This window comes from Blennius ocellaris (genome assembly GCF_963422515.1).
Source record: "Blennius ocellaris genome assembly, chromosome: 3".
In the NCBI taxonomy this organism is placed as follows: domain Eukaryota; kingdom Metazoa; phylum Chordata; class Actinopteri; order Blenniiformes; family Blenniidae; genus Blennius; species Blennius ocellaris.
In genome coordinates, this window is record NC_137652.1 from 18,149,736 (window position 1) to 18,171,831 (window position 22,096).

Below are 22,096 nucleotides of genomic sequence, written 5' to 3' on the forward strand. Positions count from 1 at the left end.
CCTGAAAGTTAGGAAAATATTTGGAGTTATTTATATATTAGATATGGTATTGTTCTGCTATTTTACTCCTCGGGTCTAGTTGAAATGACATGTAGCTGTGTGTGGACTGAAAACAGGGTGCAGCTACATATTGTTGATGTTGTTTTTATGGACTGAGTTTCATTTTGAAAATGCTGTCTTCATTACTGATTGTAGTTCTCTTAGTTGCTGTGATGCCTTATATTCAATATTGAAGTAATGTGTGCGTTTGCATTTTGGTATCACAAGAGAAAATGTCTTTCCATATTGAAAAAAAAAGAAAACTTTTGTTGAAACGCACATACTTTTTCCCTGCAGAACCACTCCAGCAATGAATGCGCAAGGATGTGAGGCACAACAGAATATCACGCATCATCTCCACGTTTATGCCTCACCTCTTGTTCACTCGCCCTCTCCTCTTTCTTTCGCTTTTTTCTGCTTCGCGTGCGCGCGCGCACACACACACACACACACACACACACACACACACACACACACACACACACACACACACACACACACACACACACACACACACACACACACACACACACACACACACACACATACACACATTGATCCATCACAGCCTTGTTTGCTGCCGCTCCGTCTGACGCGTGCGCACCGCCCGTGCTCCTCCTCTCCCCGCCGTCCCCATGGCAACGCGCGGAGGAGAGCAGCCATAGCAACAGGGATACGGGGCAGGCAACATCTTCGGAGAAGGCAGCATCTCCGGAGTAGACCGCTTCTCCGGAGCAGACACCGCGGTGCCATCCGTATTACGCAGGGAGGGTGGCTAAAAGACAAACAGCCACGCGCTTTGGCAAACAGCTTTCACACGTAAGTGTCACGTTTGACCTCTAAGCGCAGCTGTAGTGACTTGTCTGACAGAACCTTTGAGTTTTAAGACAGGAATCGTGCTTGCGGGAGGGTCTCTGATATGCCAGACTGCGATATGCGCCGGCCATGCGGCTGAGCGGAGTGATGCGGCTCTTGTTAGCCCGCTCCAGGTTCCTGTATTTCATCTAATTGTTCAATTTTCTTTATTTTCTGCGTCGCTCCTCACAGTCATCATGAAGTTCGTGGTGGTGCTCGTGGGAGCGGGCACTCTGGCCTTCCTCGGCGCGGTCATCTGCATCATCGCCAGTGTTTATCCCCGAAAACGCGCCGCGCCACTCGGCGACAACGGCACCTTAACGTCGGAGTCGTTGCTCCAGCCGCTGGAGCCGGGCTCGGTGGCTCACGCCGGCCCGCTGGGCGCGCTCCACGGCGCGGAGTCGTTCGACGGGGGCAACGGACTCGGCGGCATCGGGCTGGAGGTCCCCAATCTCAACGAGCTCAATCTCGGGGAGGAGACCGGAGGAGGGACGGCGAAGCAGTTCAGCTTCAGTCGGCTGATCTGCACGCCGGTGCCGGTGGGAGAGTGTAAGACCAAAGATGTGCGACAGCGGCAGCAGCAGCAGCAGCAGCAAGCGGACGAGCCGCTGTACGGGAACGGGGATGACGACCTCCGAACCACCGCGGAGGAGCTCCGGCAGACCGTCCTGCAGCAGAACGACCAGATCCTCATGGACCAGAGGACCATCCGAGAGCTGACGGGGAAGCTGAGCGAGTGCGAGAGCGGCCTGGAGGACGAGAGGAACGTCCCGGAGCGCAGCATCGGGGTTTGGAGCGGCAATCGCCGCGTCATGGCCGGGGATGAAGTGAGCTCGTCTTCCGCCGCTGCGCAGCTGCAGACCGCTCGCGCCGTCGAGGAGCTGGCCAGGGCCATCATGGACTTGAAGGACCGCATCGAGAAGCTCGAGGTAAATGGAAAGAGCAGGGGAAACCTCGGCACGAACCTGTTGTTCTCACTGTTTAACCTCCTGTTTGAGTTTTGTTTGACAGCAGGACATTTGGAGACAAACCAAAGTTATGCTTAATCCAACTGAGTCACTGTTATCCAGGTTATATTGAATCTCGTGTCAGGTCCAGTACAAAGTAAATGGTGCCTTTTATGTAGAAAAAGTCTCTGTATTTTGGTAAAAGTATTTTTTTTTAAAATGCGTAAAGCATGCGTAATTTCTAACAAGAAAAAGAGACAAACTCAGTATTATAACTGTGATTTAAACACACTAAACGACAAAAAGACAGTTCCCGAGGCTTCTGCTCATCACTTATTTCTCTCTCCCACAAGTTATCCTCCCTCTCTCACTCTTTCATCTACCTCTCTTCCCCTCTGACAACTCGTGACACAAGCGCCCCTCATCTCTTTGCGCACGCTCCACACGGGCCCTTGGGAAATCTTTCCACCTGCTGGCCCCACACACACACACACACACACACACACACACACACACACACACACACACACACACACACACACACACACACACACACACACACACACACACACACACACACACACACACACACACACACTCACACACAAACACCATCAATGCACCGCCATTGTGTCAACCTTCTCTACCCTTTACCTCTGCATCCAACAGAGGGATAGAGGCATAAATAAAATATGAGCCCGGGTGGACGACAGGAAAGAGGCTGGTGTAGGAGGAGGGGGAGGGGGAGGAGGTGGAGGAGGAGGAGGGGGTGAGTGTGTTTGAGGAGGGTCAGGCTTTGTGTATGAGTGCTGAGATTGAGACGTAGACACACACACACACACACATGCATCCCACATACACGCACAGTGCTGCATCACTGCCAGCCCCTCTCTGAGCAGAGTCAGTTACAAGGTTGCTTCCGTCAGTGTGAATTTATATCCCGGATGTCCAGGTCTGCTCCTGCCTCAGCAACTCCCTTGATATTATATATATCGCCCTCGCAGGTCGTCTCATCCTCACCAGCAGTCCTCTCAGTCTTTGCCCCTGCTTCAACAACTCCTTCTTTTATCGACATATGCAATGCATACTAATGCCTTCAACTGCTGATCCGTACGATTGTCAATGCAACAGCATGATTAGTGGCTTCATCTGTGCTATAATAAAGTTAGGAACACGCTGAGCTCATTGCTTTTATGATACATTTCCACCAGTTCCTTTTTTTATTGAAACGCACACAAGAAAGCCCAACGGTCCTGCAGGCAATCGTTGTTTAATGTCATCATTCAAGTGTCGTTATGACCAACATGAGACAACGAGTAATCAGATGTGCCAAGAGTACATCCTTCACTTAAATAGACTGAAGTGGATACAATCGGATCGGGAATGTGTTTCTGTCCCAAATGTTTCTGCCAATTCTCCATTTAAATCAAAACGAATAGATGCAGAAAACCATTCAGTCTTTATGACTCATATCATTTATTTGAGCTGAAATCAGTTGTAATCAGTGGTGACTGGTGGGAATCACAAGCTAAATCAAATTGACATATGAGGAATAAACCTGCTTTAAAATGTAGGAAATCAAAGTAACATCTCATGAAGTGAAGTGCAGATAAATGAAATTTAAATTGAAAAAATCTGTTGTTTACAGGGATCTAAAAGCATTCAACTACTGTATATGTATTAATGTCACTTTTCTGCATCAGGTGGCAGTAGTGAGTGAGATTGTCATATACATTTTTAGTCCAGTCCTAATTGTTTTTAGTTAGCTTTATGAAGTAAAGTTATTTAATCCGCCAATTTTCTGATGCACTGAACATAGACTAGATGCTGGATTTACAAGACAAGCTAAATTCAATAGCTATACAGTGTAATGGATTTACATACAAAACCTTTGATTATCCCAAGTGAGATAGAAAAAAAATATGTTACATTTGAATCCAAAAAGACAGGAAACTCTAAAGCAGAAGTGTCAAATATAAGGCCCATGGGCCAAAACCAAACTGCAAGATGCTTCAACCTGCCCAAACCATCAAGAAAATTGTACACATTTCAAAGAAAACAAATCTTTTTAACACATTTCTTAAATGTAATGAACACAATACAACACTGAGACTTAAACTGAGATATCAGTGATGCTGCCATGAAAGCTCGCTATGTCATTGCTATCAAAGTAGCCTCAAAGCCATGCTGTCAGTGTGAGTTTGTAAAAACACCCACAATGCAACAGCTATAGGAGACTGTTCTTTTGGACATTTCACTCTATTTTGCACCAGAAGGTTTCATTAAAATTGGATTTATGTTGAGAGTCAAGTCATTTTGGGTAGTAATTGTGTGGTTTTGTGGGAAATAGAGACAGTGCTTGAGAATGAATCTGTATGAAAGCAAGATAAAAATCCTAATAACTGAGACATAAATGAAGTATTAAAGAGGAAAGTGTTGCTTTATTGTGCACTAGAGATTGAAGCAACCGCCCAAAGTACATTTTCTATCCTTGCTGTTGGATTTGCCATTTAAACCTGGATGTTTATTTTATATTTGTAAGGTCATGACGTGCTTATGTGCGCCTTTTTCTTGCTTCCTTTTTGCAGGCTGAGATCGGCCCTGCTGCCTTGAACCTCACTGACACATCAGGGAGCTCGAGCAGCAGCAGCAGCAGTAGCAGCAGCAACAACAACGGTGGCAGCAGCAACAACAGCGGTGGCAGCAGCCCCACGGGGAACACTAGGAAGGCTCCAGCTACGCCCCCAGGTGGTGCAGCCTCCCCAGCCACTGGGGCCGCCTCTCCGGGGACCCATCGCCGTCCCACATCTCCAGCTTCCCCTGCTCCCAGGCCCCCAAACAAAGCTGGTGCTCCTGGAAGGGGGAAAAGCACGTGGAGGGTGGAGGACCTAGAGGGAGAGCTGGAGAGGAAGATAAAGATGCTGGAGAAAGAGCGACAGGCCGTGAGCAAAGTGATGCAAGGCCAGCATGAGAAGATCAACCAAGGAATCGACACCGTCAGCCATCGCGTCACCGAGCTGGAACACAGTAAGTCTGAGAGCAGAAGAAGACACGGGGATGTAAGGATGCCCTGATGTGCAAGGGGAGGTAAACAATTGCATCATAGGGGCTGATGTGGAAACGAGCTCTGCAAGAGAAGGCTGAAATAAAAGTTTAATGAGCGCCGTGGGTGAAGTGGGTCATCACAGCGGCAGGGAATACACTGTAGATTAGAATAAGATGATTAATGAGAACCAAATGTCAAACGGAGCCCGAAGCTGCGAATAAAAGCAATACAGCTAGAAGTAATAAAGTATAAGAATCAATTATCTGAAATCATTCCCTTGCAAACCCTAAATCATGTCTGGTATGCATTTATCTACCTTTATGGCTGGAGGGGAGGCGATCTGGAAATGTCACACATGTACATGACTTCATATCTTAAAATTCAAAGGGTGGTCGAGATGACAGTCAGTGAAAACTGCTGGGAAAAAGAAGGAGGCATATAGTAATTGGACAAGTGGAAGAGGAGGGACTGAGAGTTTTCAAGGTGTCAGGAGGAAGAAGGTTAATAAGGAGGGAAAAAAAACACTTGCCCATTCTCTATTCAGCCCTGTCATTCTTTCAACCTTCCCAATTGTCTTCTCTGTAAGAGCTGCAGTGTGGCCTCGAGTTAGAGATGCTCATAATTAACTGGAGCACTTGAGTGTTGTCAGACTCTCTGTGTGAGTGTGTGTGGGGACAAACTAGCAGGGACGAGTGACAAGAGAAACCCCAGTGTCCTTGTGTAAATTGGCCATTAGAGCATCGTCCCTCCTTATTCTCGCCCGCTCTCTTTCCTCGTTGCTCCCCCGTGCTGTCTTAACTGCTTCTCTTTATCCTCTCCACAGCCTTGACAGAGCCGTCCTTCCCCGACGGCTTCGTCCTGTCATTCCCCATGCGGACCAACTACATGTACGGCGTGGTCAGGAAAGACATAACTGAGATGTACGCCTTCACCACCTGCGTGTGGCTCAAGGCCAAAGAAGGGGGCATCGGGACTCCCTTCTCCTACTCTGTCCCGGGGCAGCCCAACGAGCTGGTGCTGCTGCAGGGTGTGCACAATCCCGTAGAGCTGCTCATCAACGACAAGGTAACTGCTGCTGTGATTCTAATGGAACAATTCGGAGAGGTCAAGCAAATTTACGTGTGATGAATAATATTTTACGAGAAGAAATAATAGTTCCTTTCTGTGAAAAGCATATATATTTTGGTCTCTTTAGGTTTCTTTGTAATTTCTCCAACAAAATACCCTGTCAAGGTAATCGTTAATAGCTTATCACGGTGCTCCACAGAACAATACAATCAACTGATGGCAATCCATCAATAGACCTGAACAATTAGCAGGAAACAGACTGCATTAACTGAAATTCCCATGACAGAGCCGATCGGTGTTGCGGCTGTCAATTCGATGAGATTAATCCTTTTAGGTAATGTTTGGAGTGTATTCTCTTTAGCTTCAGTTGTTCACTTCTGTTGATCACTTCTTTTTGATAAGATACCGAAATAAAAACTCAAATTGTGCCCTTGAAAAAGTCATTAAATTGTCAGAACTAAAAGAAAGGAACAAAACAAGAAAACAGCGCAATACAAGCGGAGAAAAATTAGTTTTACCAGAATCAAAAAAGTCAAGGGCAAAAGGCAATATTGCATTGCTTTTTATCTTTTTTTTATTGAAAAGAAAACCTTGACGTAAAAGGCCATGGGTGCAGGATAAGTACACGTCCACGTTGTTAGCGGTGGGACTCACAGCAAACATATGAAGATGGAATGTCAAAGAGGCAAGCTTTATATCGTGCCTCAGCGTTTACCTTTCGTAGCACTTACCGACACAGCTCCCGCGGCAGACAGCAATGGAGGTTTATTGTACCGGAGTTGGGGGTCAGAACTGCTCACATGGTGTTGCTTAGTTGACATAAATCCTTGGGATGCAGTATCCACATTCTGCCTAAATTACAACCCACGCTTGTCCAATGCACAATGGTAACACAGTGCATTGCTGTTTTGTGAACTTGAACTCTAACTTTGTGAAGTCTGAGCCCTGCCGCTGTCTCTTTCTTCCCCGCAGGTGGCACAGCTGCCTTTGTCCCTACCGCAGGACCAGTGGCAGCACATCTGTGTCAGCTGGACGCTGAGGGACGGGGTGTGGAAGGCCTACCAGGGGGGGAAGATGAAGGGGAGAGGGGAGGGGCTGGCGGCCTGGCATCCCATCAAACCAGGGGGAGTACTCATACTGGGGCAGGAACAGGTGAGGCTCAAAGATGACGTTACGCAATACTCGCCGGGTTGTATTGGTACAAGTAAGCCATGTAGTGTTGGACCTGATACCATGAATTGGTATCAGTATTGGTGCATCTCTCAGAGCCATACAAAGTGATGGAAGGATTTCGAGGTTTAACTTTATTCAAGAGCACTTTTGGGAGAGATTAAAAAAAAAAAAAAAGGTGATTTAATGGATTGATGGAATGACAGCTGAATGAACAGGTGGAGTAATGAATGGACAGATGACAGCCAGGGAGTAGATGGACAGACAGATTGCTTGTGTGGAGCGTCAGATGCATAAATTAATAGATGAATGGTAAAGTCATGGACAGTTTATGGATGAATGAATGGATAAGTTGTTGATGGATGGAGAGACAGATTGAACCAGAGTATAATAAATGAATGGACAGATGAATGGCTGAACCACCAGAGAGACTCATGCATGTAATCCCATTAGCTTTTCGCACATTAATGAATAGAGAGAAAGCTAATAGTTTATGTCCTCACACAGGGTTGACTCTGTGCTTTATTAGTAAGACAACAACATTACATAAGCAGTATGAAATCTGACAATATCCTTAGTCCCTGGAGTCAAAAGAATAACGTTGTTTATTTATGAAATTCCAAAAAGATGAGAGCAGCGAGTCCAATTTACCAAGATGGTGAAGTGATGCAACAAGTCTTGATTTAATGGACATTCTTGGAACCACATTAAGCTCCTTGGCGGACAAACTGATTAATTTGATGTTGTGACGACATGTTGACAGGAGGAAAATCCCAGGGCATCCCCCTGAGAAGGGCGCTTCTGCAGGAGAGGAAACCTTTTTAATCGTATTTCAGTGGAATTGTCAAGACACAACATAGCTGTGGGTGGCTTAAGCTTAAGCTCCATTTTCAATATCATTAACTAAAAAAACAAACAAAAGCGTGCTCAACATTTTCTGTGATGCTGGCGTAGTTTTGCAGGCTGATAGATTCTGTTCTGTTATTTGACATGTAAATGTTGCTTTTATGTTCTACTGTTTGACATGGTGAAAGATATCTCATATTGTTGAGACTACTGTTGTTTTAACTATTCCAGCATTTACATATGAATTGTTAGTTGGTTTATAGTATCAGGTTCAATTTCAATGGAAAACAGAAAACCTTCGTTGTGTTTTGGGTGGCAATTTACGCAACAAGCCACTGATAAAACAACATAAGAAAATGGCTTCCAAGGTGCAAGTTTTTGAAAATGCTCTCACTCTGTCTCCATGGAAACAGAGGCAGGTCAGAGCATGTCAGATAAACAAGGCCTCATACTCACTGTACGTGGTTTAACAAATCTATTTGAACACCATCATGTGAAAAATCCCAGATATGAATAAGAATGCCAACATGTTAAAGCGGAGTCTCCAGGCAATGGTTCGTATGATGCTGCCTTAATCTGTTCATTGTGTGATGTTGAACCAGCTGGTTGTTAAGAGAAACAAAACAAAGCATTTTTGGGGAAGATATAGGCCTTTTGACAATAGTTTATCTTGCTGGAGGGAGCTCTAGAAATGTCCATTGATCCAAGCTGAAGTGTCATTTGTTGCCAGTAACAGAAAAGCATGACTTTGCATAGATATCCAGTAATAGATTGTCTTCAAGGATCGCTTGAAATATTATCAATTCCTTGAATTCTGAATCATCACAACAATTGCCTGTGGGTTGCAAAATTGGAAGGATTATAAAGGTTAATTCATGACTGATTAGAAACTGTTCCACATAAGAAAACCAAGCTTTATTGTTGGTAAAGAGGATTTTTGCCTTAACATGCGATGATACTGACATCCAACATCTGTTTGATTCCTACTGAAGGACTCGTTGGGCGGACGGTTCGACGCCTCCCAGGCCCTGGTAGGGGAGCTCTCTCAGTTCAACTTGTGGGATCGCGTGCTGAAGCCTGCAGAAGTGGCCGCCCTGGCTGAATGCAGCTCCTCGGCGCTGGGCAACATCGCACCCTGGACCGACCTCGACGTGGACGTGTACGCCGGCGCCACCAAGGAGTCGTTGGACCCCTGCCACGCCGCCCAGAGATCCAGCCCCTCCGGTCCCAAACAGTGAAGGCTGATGGGCAGAGTTCAGCCAAGACGGTTTAGTTTGATTGGTCATTTCAGGAGGCACATCAGATTGGAGCTCAGTATATTTACTTGTTTTGGAGGTGAAATGTGCTGCTGGACTGACTGCAACGTGACGATATTAGGTTGTTCAAGAGTGGCGTATCCGTTTTGGGGTTTTTTGTGTTGGTGTCCACACTCATGTGTTTACTTCTGCAGTGAGAATACAGCGAGTTTAATTCACAGAATCACCTTAGTGAAGGCTGCATGGGTGGATCAGCTTCCCAGCATGAACTATTTGAATGAAGACACTGCATTTAGCGATTTGAATGTGGTTGAATGTACCCACCCTCTGGAACTGGGTCTGGAAACCGACCGTAATGAACGTTTACTGCACAGTGACACTATGTTTTTGTCTCTTCTTATGTTGAGTCCAGCTGGTTGAGTTTAACGCTACAGCAGATTTGTGCAATGCTCTTGTGGTAATTGTGTCACTCAATGGGAAACAGAATGAATTTTACTAATTTCTAACTGTATATGACCCTGTTGAGCAATGTCAACGTGCTTCTATTCTTTTTTTCTATATTGCCTACATGATTTGGTAAAACAGTGGTCTTATAAGTCTGTAATGTGCAATGTACCAATACTAATGTTGCTCTGTGCAAGCCCCCCCCCCCCAATATCTATAGAGTCCTAACTCCCCTCACGGTCCAGCAAAGTCAAAAGGTTGCAACTCAGACAAAAGCCCTCTTAAATGATGTCTTGTATAAACGCTTCCTGTCGAACTAAGCACAGATCAGACACTAATATTATGCTGAGACATCTCTCGACTATAAACCAGACGGATTATAAGTCTGTCAGGATAAATGTTTTTCAGCAAAGTCACACCTCAAGCCACTGAGAAAAAAAAGCGCCATTTTTGCAAATCACAGTTTTTTGTCCCCAGACTGCCCTTCAGCACACAGACATCTTCTCTGGTAAATCATGTTCTCTCCAGAGTTGTTATGAGGTGGATTTGTTCCGTTGTGATCATTGTATGCTTAACATCTGACTCTACGCAGAACAGCCTGAAAACAATTGGCTTTTATCCTTTCACCACTTTCTGTTTTTATTCCTATTAGGAGCCACAGCTTCATGTCATGGTCATTATTTCACCAAACAAAGGGATGATGAAACAAAATAGTAAATAGAAAAGAAATTAAGTGTGTGTATGAATTCAGCATCGGCTTGTCTTGAAGCCTCGTAGCTTTTGCTGTCAACATATTCTGAACCTGAACCCACTTAAACAAATTGAAGATGCGTCAACTGCTTCTTCCATTTTATTTGTTTTGGGAGACTTAATATACAATTATAAACATAATCCCTTTTTATTTTAAACATTTTCCCTTCAATTACAGGTGCATTTGCTTGCGACAATATCTGCTAATTTCTAAAACTCTGGGTACAATTACCACTTGCCTGATGGTGTAGACTGTACTAAATGCTAGTTATGCAATTTTACATATTGAAAATAGAGCTATTTTCTTTCACACTGTAAAGTGCCATGTAAGAATATTGTGAACACTATAATAAATGACATGCAGAATATAAACTAAAGTGAACGGCAGACTTGAGAACTGCAGACTGTATTTTATTTTTCTAGGAGCCATATCCATGTTAATCTGATTGATTTTAATGATCTCATAGGATTAGTGCAATAAATCAGATCATAACTGGACCTTTAGTGGCAATAGTAGCAATTATGATATTAAAAATACCTGAAGAATTATATAATCTGGATCAGGATGATTGGATAACGTGAAAAAACTACAAAGCCTTTCCCAAGAGACCACTGCTCATGTATCGAGGAAAGCACGTTATGTACTCATTTCATCCCCCAAAATACATTAATATCATTCCCATAATTGTAACTCAAAACATATTATTGGCTTTTGTCGAATACCGTGTCTGGTGACTCCACTCTCTTAATATTCAACCTGTGACAGAACAAGTTTCTTGGAGGTGTCAAACATAAGACCCGTGAGCCAAAACCAGTCTGCAAGAGGCTCCAATCTGAACAAAACCATCAAGCAAATGGTAAAGATTTCAAAGAAAACATATATTCTTTTTAAAACACACTCCTTAGAGACCTGAGCTGAGATATTGACCATGTTGTCAGGGTGAGTTTGGAAACATATCCATAATGAAGCGGCTATAAGATAAGTTTTATGGGGGATATTTCACTGTATTCTACACCAAAAACCTTGATTAAAATTGGCTTTATGTTGAAAATAGAGTCCTTTTCAGCTGGAATTGCTTGTTGTTGCCAAAATATAGACATTTTCTGAACTTATACTCGGCACCACTACAAATAAAAACTTAATTGTTTAAATTTAAAGGTTATTATAGCACTATTTTACTGATCTGGCCCACACAGGATGCAATTGGTCTGCATGTGGGCCCTGAACTAAAATGTGTTTGACACCAGTGAACTCACTGATGATGTCTGATCTTTTGATTAAACCAGCTATATATATATATATATATATATATATATATATATATATATATATATATATATATAAACTCTATGATTGAACTGGAACCAATAAACCTCCTAAAAGCAGTTAGCTTTCATGCCTTCTAACTGCATAACACTCCACATCAACTTATTCAATATTCCACATGTGCACCAAGCCTGACTGAGATAGGACAGCGAAAGCCCACAGCCATCATCACGGAAGTGATTTACACTGTGTGAGGTTGTCTTGATTCTCTATTTGGGCACTGGAAATGTATTCCATCGACATTGTGCAGCGAAACGAGCTGTGATCAGGGTTCAGCCACTGCTCTTTTTCACTTAATACCTCATACTATTGGCCACACACACAATTTGACACCTGGTTGTAAAGTGCCTGCCGGGGCTCCTCAGCCCAAAAAAGTAGTTTTTTCTTGTTGTTGTTGTTTCCTTCCTCGTCTCTTTCTTCTTCAACATCTCTCTGTCTCTCTCTTTTTGTTGATGGCTGTGACAGTGTAACGCTTGTCTTTATTTGCATCTTAATGGAACTATACGATGTTGTGAAATAGGTGGATCAAAACTAATAAAAATGGTTATGACAACAGTTCTGGACTGAGTGCTAAGAATGCAAAAATAAATGTGTGTGGGTATGAGGTTCAGGTGTTGGTGACATTAAGGGGAACTCAGGCCCCATTTACATGGCAAGTGAGAATACAGCAGTTTTATTTCACGTTTACACAGCAACAAAATTAGCACTGAACACAAAGTAATAGTTGTCATGCCAGGCCACGATTTGGCGCTTTTTTCTTTGATATTTGTAATGAAACCACACACACTTGCGCAGATACCTACATTTTTTTCAGAGCTAAAAAAACAAAAACGTTGTAATTTACGAAATTACACAAAACAAGCTTCCTAAATGTAACATGGGTACGTTTCATCTGCCCATTCTTTTCGGCTGGCAGACTTCATGTCACATGACTGCCGAGTTATTTCCGACAATAAAACAAAAAATGGCCGAAATGTTAATTGGAAATTTTTATATTTTAAGATGAATTGTCTGTTTAGCTTCATTTTGAGCACTTTTGTGGTGATTCATGTGAGCTGTATTTCCATAGGATCCACTCAGTTTCTGATTACAATCTGTACTTTTTTTCTTGTTGACATTCATTCAGCTTTCTCAACAAACCTAGTTTTTCTTGTACTAGCTAATCCAAGTTGCATTGTTATTCCAGGTGACTCAGCTATAAAACTACCAAGTCCCCGCAGAACATAGACTGGAGTCATGACACTGTTGAGACCGCCATTGTTGTTATTGTTCATCTACTCGCTCACGTGCAGAAGAATTATTTATGCCGTGGCACGCATGCACTGCAGCAGCGTTTTCAAAAAGTTGTGTTTTCTGCCGTTTTCAATGAGACAGAGTCGGAGTGTTTTCAAAAAGTAAAATTTTCCTCACTTTCCACAGAGACGGAGACAGAGCATTTTCCTAAGGTTGCGTTTTCCCCCATTTTTACAGAGACTAATTAATAGATTAATGGAAAGTTCCCTTTCCCCCCATTTCCATGGAAATGGAGACAGAGATGAAATCGGAGCATTTTCAAAATGTTCCGCTTCAGGAGCAAAAAGTTACCTTTTCCCCGTTTTGATGGAGATGGAGACGTTATCGAAGCATTTTTGGAAAGTTCATCAAGTTTCATTGGCTCTGACCAAAAACCTAATGAAAGTTCTGTTTTTACTTGAAAACCTTGTTGTGTAAATGTGGCCTCAGTCTGCTTGTTCATGCATTTCATGATCATGAGGATTGCATCTTAGGGGCTGAAAAAGCTGAGCCTAATTATCATTCAAAGTCAAAATGAAGACAAGGTTAAAGTAAGTCTCAGTTGTTTTGAAGATAAGTAGCAGTCATGGTAAAAGTAAAAGCCTTTTTGCATGAATTACTGTACATTAGGGTGGTCCTTATTTATGAAGTTTTGAAAACTTATGGTCTGACCCCCCTAAAATCCTCCAATTGACCAAAAAATGTGATCTGCAAAGTTTCATCAAAATATATTAATATTTAGAGGTAGCTCAATGGACTTGAAGTTTGCTTAGTTGAAGCAATTTAGGCGTTATCTGCCGGATGTATCATTTGCTCCAAATGTGCATACACCATACATGGCCTTGTCAAGGAGCTTCAGTCACATATTTGTCTTCCTGTATCAGAACAACTGCAATCAAAACTAATATTGGCTGTGCTGAGATAAATTTCTTAAGTACAGAGATGGATTTGATGCAGTAAGCATGTACCATCGATGAGCGCACGATCAATGAATCAGGTTGTCAGAGACTTCTCTCAGTGACAAGCTTCACTCATTTGGCTGTTCTTCAGTGTCTCTGGCCAAAATGACCTCAACAACAAGAAAACTGTTTTTGCTGTCAACACAAGATGACATTTGTGGTGCCAAATTACCCTCGAAACAGCACGTTTTGGGTCACTTTCTCTACTATCACCTTCAGCGCAAGGAGACTGTAAGGCAAGCAGCAACTCTTACTGTATTGAAAATTGAAGAATTTTGGAACAGGGCAAGAATACCCACAAGACATAATCAAGATGTGATCAAGAAGGTTGAAAAGCTTTATGCAGAGTGGCAAGCATTGAAGAAAAATGCAAAACGAAGATCGAAAACACAAATCTTAAAAGAGGAAAATTTCACCTCCGACTTCAATGATCTTTTTGATATTGCACACAGAGATGCAATGACTCTTATTGAAATTCCTGAAGATAGAGAATTCCTGCTTGCTCAAAGAGAAAAGGGGCGACGAGGTTCAATGATTAGTGTTGATAAGGTCTTGGATAGAAAAGAAAGGAAGCGAGAGGAAGACCAGATGAAGGAAATGCAACGTCAGCAAAAGTCAGAAGCCAATGTTGCGCTGTTAAATGAAAAGGTCACTCTAGAAAGTAACAGTTGTTCCTCTGAAGCTGGAGATTCTGACTCTGATGAACCTATCCCTGGATGTCCTCGGTGCAATGTGTAGTACACATGATAACTGATATCAATAAAATATTTTTCTGTCAAATAGTACATGGCTCTTTTCTAAAGAATACTTTCACAAGAAATGCATGTGACTGGTGGTTTTGTACATGCTGCAAAGATGTTACTAAGTATTGGCAGTATATTTGGTCTTTTGCGATCATTTGATGACTGACAGCAACAATGAGATATACTTCAAGGCCTTTGAGCTACCTCTAAATATGCATAGATTTGTGTGAAACTTTGCAGACCTCATTTTTTTATCAAAAGGAAGATATCTGGGGGGTCAGAGCAAGAAGTTTCCAATTTTTATTTTTTCCCATTGCATAAGGACCACCCTACTGTACATTGATGTAAAGTCACTGAAACAAGATTATGTGCTTGGGGTGTTATTGGATCAAATTTGAGAGAATCTCTCAAAATCCATCAGTACATCTGGATTATACATGCAGTAAAACTTTAAGCCTTCGTGACCAAACACACACTCAGTCACACACACACTTTGGAAAGTTTCAGATGTCATTGATTCCTCATAATTTGCAAATGGATTTGGGTCCCACCTCGTTTTTTGATGCCCAGACTAGATTAACTGAATCTTTGCAGTCAGATGCGATTGCCCTGACACGTGTCTGTGTGATTGCATGGAGAGAGTTTTCAGCAGAGACGCCACAGAGCATCTGATCTTTGGTGTAGACATAATAGATTACTCATACGTTTAATGAAGCCCGTGTTGATTCGTGACCGCTCGTCAGCCCACACGCACACATTTATTGGCGTAACACTCAACTGAACCATAATCTTTCACTCATGAGATTTCATAATGTTTTATTGTGTCACTTAATCTTCTTTTTTGTTTCATTTCCTCATCATTTTAGTGCTATGAGCAATCGGTTTCACTAAAGAACTGGGTTTCTTTGCACTGCAACCATTTTGAAAAATATTTCCACTTCTACTGTTTTTACTACTGATCGCTATTAAAGAAGATTTCCATGGTGAATATTAATTTTCCTGAAACAATTGCCCAGTTGGTATATGTGGACAATGATATAGATAAATGTTGGTGTTTCCCATGTCGATAAGAAAAGCTAATATTCACCTTACTTACATTTTGTAATAAAGACTTATTTTTACTGAAATCCATAAACTTTCTCAAGAATTAAAATAGTGCACTACTTTTGAGGTAAAAACACCTACTTTTCAGCCTAGCTGGTTTATATTAAAACAGAACAATTCTTCATATTGCGTCTACATATAAGGATTGGTGTCGTCACTCCCATTGGAATGAATATCCCACTTGGTTCGTGAATATGATGAATGATGTAAAGCGAGTTGGGGCTGCTCACACAGTTGTGTACCATTTCTAGTCTCATTTCAAGTACAAGGCAGTCTTAAATCTCGAGAAGTGCCTCTATAATACAACTCAAAACAAGTTGAATGAATCTTAAATGGAGATGTTGAGATGAAAATTATTCAAACAAAAATCTATTTTTGAGTGAGAAAGTAGACATTTATTAGCATTTGTGTCTTGTCGCAAGACAGAAAGCTTGAAAATACTGGTAAAAAATAGCTTAAATTAAGTTTTTCCTGCTAATTTTAAGATCTCAATATTCTAAAGATCATGTCTTATTTGAAGAAATCTTACAAGACAATTTTCACTTGATCTATTTGCAGATTTTTTTCTTGTATTTTAAGGCCAAAGTACCTTGATATACGTTTTTTTTTCTTATTTTGAGGAGGGCATTCTTTCCAGCATGTTGGTTTCTCAGTGTCACCAAACTCTTTCCATTTGACATTGTGCATATGTTTATTGTTGGAATCGTGACACATACATTTAAGCTTGAGCTGCATCATGGTCGGGTAATGGTGAGCACTTTTGCATTTACACAGCAATGATGTCCGTTTACACAGAAATGACAGAAACACTGAAAAGGATGCAGTTGCCGTTGGCTGTTTTTTGTAATGAAACCACACACAGAGACAACACTCCACTATAAGCATTAACATTGGAAGTACATGGAGATTTGTATGGACAGATGACCAAGTCGGATTGTTTTTATGGTGACTGTCAACTATAAAACTAACGAGTCCCAGGAGAATGTGGGCCGGGAGTCATGACCCTCTGGAGGCAAACATTGTTGTAATTGTTCATCGACTGCTGTGATGCACATGTACAGTAGCAACATTTTGAAAAAGTTGGCCCTCACCCCTCACCTCTCCCAACTCCCCTACACAGAGGCAGAGCTGGCATGTTTTCAATAAGTTGCATTTTCCCACGTTTTGGAGCATATACACACACACACACACACACACACACACACACACACACACACACACACACACACACACACACACACACACACACACACACACACACACACACACACACACACACACACACACACACACACTTTGACTATTCTTTGGACTGTGGGAGGAAAACGGAGTACCCAAAGTACTGGGTAGTGGGAATCAATTCTGTTGAGAATATTTAAGATCAAAATCCTGTTATGTGGCAATCTGGAAAAGATTTTGAATTTGAATTGGCTTAAAAAAAAAAAAAAAAATCCATCAATTCATATGCTTGATTGGTCTGTAGCATCTGGCAACAGTTTGAACCAACGACTGGGAACAAACAAAGTGGAGCGAATGATGCCATATCAAAGAAAAGCCTCAATTTCAGTCTGAACGCTCCTTCTTCTGCCTTGTTAGCACTAAAGCACCTCCTCTGCCACCTTCTCTCTCACAAAGATGTGAGAGAGAACTATAACAAATGAATGCAAGGAGATGAAAGAGTGAGTGAGTGAGTGAGTCAGCCAGTCATTAAGCCACCGTTCAGTAATCAGTCAGTCAGTGAGTGAGTCATCCACTCAGCTTACTTTCAGACTCTTGGCTCCGTCTTACTGTTGATATCGCCTCTGTCACAGCTTGTTAGCAGAGTCACATGGGGTCTTCCTCTCCCCTCCCCAACAATCTGCTTCCTCTGCTGCTGAATTATAGATATAGGCCTACCTTCATTACTTCTCTCAGAGGGAGGTATTTTATTTCGAGAGTCCACCTCCAACAGCTCAAATATTAATTTTCACAAGAAATCTTTTATAATCTTTCTAAAGTTTTTTTTTCTTTTTTCTGTCCTCTGCACCAATCATTCTGGGAGGAGAATGTCAGCCGTCCTCAACGCATTAAAAACACGCTACGGGAGGATAATTTTTTTTTATCACTGCTCCGAGTCAGTCTTTAAACACCCTCTCAAATTTCTGGATTTTAACTGTTGATATCAGACCTTCACCTCAAGCTGCCTCTTTCTCAAAACATTTAATTATCCCTCTTCAAATCAGCAACATTTTTGAGTCGAAGTCTGCCTCATCTCATATTTACCATTAAATATTTACAGAACATTTTCCCTCATGATGAATACTTTCCTCAAGGTCTTCAGATCACCGCTGCCTCCTCACTGCTTTTATCTGCCTCTCGTCTCTTGGCACCTTCGCTCTACACCTTCTGTCAAAAACACCTCCATTTCCTTCCTCTCCATCCGCATGCTTCTCTCTGACATGCGTATTTCAACGTTATCCACCCTCTGGCACTTTTCTTTGTGAGTTTTTTCTCACCTGCTTCCTCACTGTCTTTCAGTTTATTTTTAGAAGCTTCTTCACAGTTTATCTCAGTTTACTAAAAACTATTAAGAGTGTTTGAAATTAGGAATTTTTCAATTCCGTTATCTACAAAAATGAGCTACACTTCTGAAATCTTGGTGACATGCATATATTTATATTAATATGAAGAAAAAATCATATTGAATTCATTGATTTCTTTGAATCATTTCTATTAAAAGCACATTTCAAGATTTTTGTCTGGTTTGTAACTGAGATTTTGTAGAAAACAAACAAATTGAACTCGTGTAAAAAAACAAAAACCAAGAAAATAAATGAAATAAAAAACAAACCTATGCAGAATGAGTCATAGACGTAACGATCGTCCATTCTTTATAATGAGTTCTTTGTTTTCCGTAAAACCTTGGTAAGAATCATAACATCTACTGATCCACTCAATTCATTTCCACTCAATTCACAATGACAAACACTTCCTGTCATAAGATGTTTAACCTTGCTGGTCAATAAATGAGATCCATTTATCATAAATGCTGCCTAATTATGAAACTGACTAATTGGTTTATTGATAAGTAGTTTTGACTTTTTTCTTCTTAAGTGATTCACACACATCTGTTTACAGATTGACTGCATTCACGGAGGAGGGTTTTATTACATCCACAACTAACAAAACAATCCTGGCTCAGGGTCCCTAACATGCGAACACTGATTAAGGAGCTGATGGCGAGCATGTGCTGCTGTTTAAAAAGCACTTTGAAAAATCACTGAGAAGCCTCCTCTGGGATTGCTTCTTAAAACCTAATCCAAAAAGGATGAACAGTGCAGTGGGAATTATGCAACAACTAACCTCCCATCAATGGGACGACGGAGCAAACTCATTCCAGTGATGAAGGCTGTGTGATGTGATTGAAAGGCTTGTCCAAATCTCATCAGAAGGCCTCGAGTTGGGTGTTGTACAGATCTGTAGCTCTAAAGTGATGCGACAGCACAACTGGGTCAATAGGCTGATCAGAGAGCATGCAAACCCATTTCATAACCTCATGTAGCTAACAGGCACAAAACAGTTAATGAATCATTTAAGGACTGAGGTGATCCGAGGGGTGAAAGGTCACTCATCTCCCTGCTGTCGACAGGTCGCACTTTTAATGCGAACCTACTGAGATCACACAGAAGAGCGAAACAATAAGCAAAGAAAGGCTTTCATGTGATCTGATTGCTTGCCTCTCCAACGCTTGATTGATAACCCATTGTAATCCAGAAGAGTCATTGTTTCCGAGAGTTGTGTTGGCGTGTTACGCCGGCTGCCGTGCCAGGCCGAAAAGCACATCTCTGAACAACTTTCACTCAGATGATCCTAAACTACCTCATTTTCAGAGCTTTGTGGATTTGTGTGTGTGTGTGTGTGCGTGTGTGTGTGTGTGTGTGTGTGTGTGTGTGTGTGTGTGTGTGTGTGTGTGTGTGTGTGTGTGTGTGTGTGTCTGTCTGTCTGTCTGTCTGTCTGTCTGTCTGTCTGTCTGTGTGGACCAGACTGACAATTCTGGGTCAAAGCCTTCCACCTGGGGATTCCACCCAGATGTGTGCAGCTGAATGTAGGTCAGAGTCTGTCAGAGGGCTGATTAGGAGGGATAGAAAAGGGCTTTACTCACACACAGCCTGGCAGACAGTGGTGTCATTTCAGAATAGGCGGGCACACACACACATCGTTTACAAACAGCAGTTGATAGTAACATTGTGCACATTCACTCCAGAAGTGTATGGTGTCCATTTTTTTATATATATATAATTGGATTATGGCCTGTTGTACATTTATTACAAAATGATGATTGTTGTCACTTTGGGACAAAAGTTGACATATGCAAAAATCATGGCTGTGCACCAAAAATGTCAATAATGTCAGTCAATTTTCGTATTCAATTCAACAAGTTGTACATCAATAGAATAAAGATCCACAGGCAAAACTGTAACAGGTTGAAACTTGCTCAACACAAATATTCAGGCCCTGTTTAGATAACAAAACACAAACATTTTGTTGTGTTTTGGGTGTCTGTTTACATGGCAATGATATTTGGAGCCACTTGAAAATACAACCTTTTGAAAAAGGCTTCCAAATGGGAACTTCTCGAAAACTTTCCATCTCCATGGAAACGGGGGGGAAAAGCAACTCTTCTGAAATGCTGCTACTGCTCATGTGCATCAAAGCTGTGCTAAATACTATATTTCTTCTGCACATGGCAAGTGGATGGATAATAACAACAATGGCAGCCTCCAGTGTGACATAACTCCCAGTCCATAGTCTTTTGTGACTTGGTAGTTTTATAGTCGAGAGTCACCTAAAAGGGATGTCCGACTTCTATCGTCTGTCCATACTAAAACAATCCAATTGTTAATGTTTATAGCTTATTGTTCTCTCAGCATATGTGCAAGGTGTCATGACAAAAACAAACAACAGCACCCACTTGTGGCGCTACATGAAAATGACATAATTTTCTGTATTTGGTCACAATGTACAGCTGAAATCTAAACGAAGCAAGAGAATAGGGAAAAAGTGAATAATAAGGTGAAAATAGCTGGTTTATGAATTTCAGACACTGAAGATCCACTGGGATTTTCATGTACAACCACCTCGAGAGTTTATGGTAATCCATCAGTCCATTTGTCTATCCATCATTTGGTCTATCCTGCATCCATCTTTATTCCTGTATAATCCCTGTATGGCTGCAGTGACAATACTGTATGTAAACAGTACAGGCAATATCCTCAAGCATTGCAGTGGAATATAATCTCTCCAGAAAGTCCTTGAATGACCTTAAGGCTTTGTACCTGTCGGGTGTCCCCTGCCATACCTCTAACAAAAGGCTACTGTCCTAATCACTTGCCAGGTTCACCTCAGCTGGCTCCTCTTAGCTTGCAGCAGGAGCAGTTTTGAATACTAATTAAGTTCCTCCTGAGAGTTCCTCCCCGGTGACGAGCTCCTCACTCTGTCACAGTGAAAATGAACTCAGATTGCAGAGATTTATCCAGTTCCAAGAAGCAGCACTTCTGTGGGCCAATGTACTATTGTGGAAGCAGAAAAGGAAGAGTAATTCAAATAATTCACTACTCATTCGTTCACATATTACAACCATAGCCTTCTGAAAACAATCTCTAAATGTACAGCACATGAAACCTTAAAGCAGCTATGGCTGAGCAGAAGACCACAGTTGAGGACACAATTGAGTAACATTGAACACGGAGACTGGAATTAGTTGTCTCGTCTGTTTGTCAGTCTTGATAGCTGCTGTAAGTTCAAGATGAATTAAGCATTTAAGATCCAGCCAGTACCTATCGGTAAATTTATATTTCTTTGAATAGTATATGGATGACTAAACATTAATAAATACCATATTAAATAAGCACTAATGTGTCATTAATTCATTGAAATTGGAATTAAATATATAAACGTGTCTCATTAAATGTGTCCTTAATTTTTCAAACTAACATTTCATTTTTGGTTCAAAATATATATATTGTTTCACTATTTAATTAATAAATTCACAGTCACGTGTTGCTCTGCTTCATGAAAGAAAGAAAGAAAGAAAGAAAGAAAGAAAGAAAGAAAGAAAGAAAGAAAGAAAGAAAGAAAGAAAGAAAGAAAGAAAGAAAGAAAGAAAGAAAGAGTGAATTTGACAGCTTTGATATGAATTGAATCGGCGTAGAATGACGCTACTTGATTGACAGGAGCGTGGACCAATAGAAACGCAAATACGTAATGATGGGCGGGGTTCCGTCGTGCGGA

The 22,096-nt window shown here is 41.7% G+C and overlaps 1 protein-coding gene across 1 annotated transcript; it reads left to right on the top strand.

Moving 5' to 3' along the window:
• Positions 1-1,091: 1,091 nt before the first annotated feature.
• On the top strand, positions 1,092-9,209 carry nptxrb (neuronal pentraxin receptor b; the record flags this gene model as incomplete). The annotated part of the gene is made up of 5 exons (XM_080520317.1): positions 1,092-1,823; positions 4,430-4,868; positions 5,711-5,952; positions 6,928-7,107; positions 8,964-9,209. 5 exons carry the CDS (start codon positions 1,092-1,094, stop codon positions 9,207-9,209), a joined length of 1,839 nt encoding a protein of 612 aa, XP_080376443.1.
• Between the last annotated feature and the right edge of the window lie 12,887 nt (positions 9,210-22,096).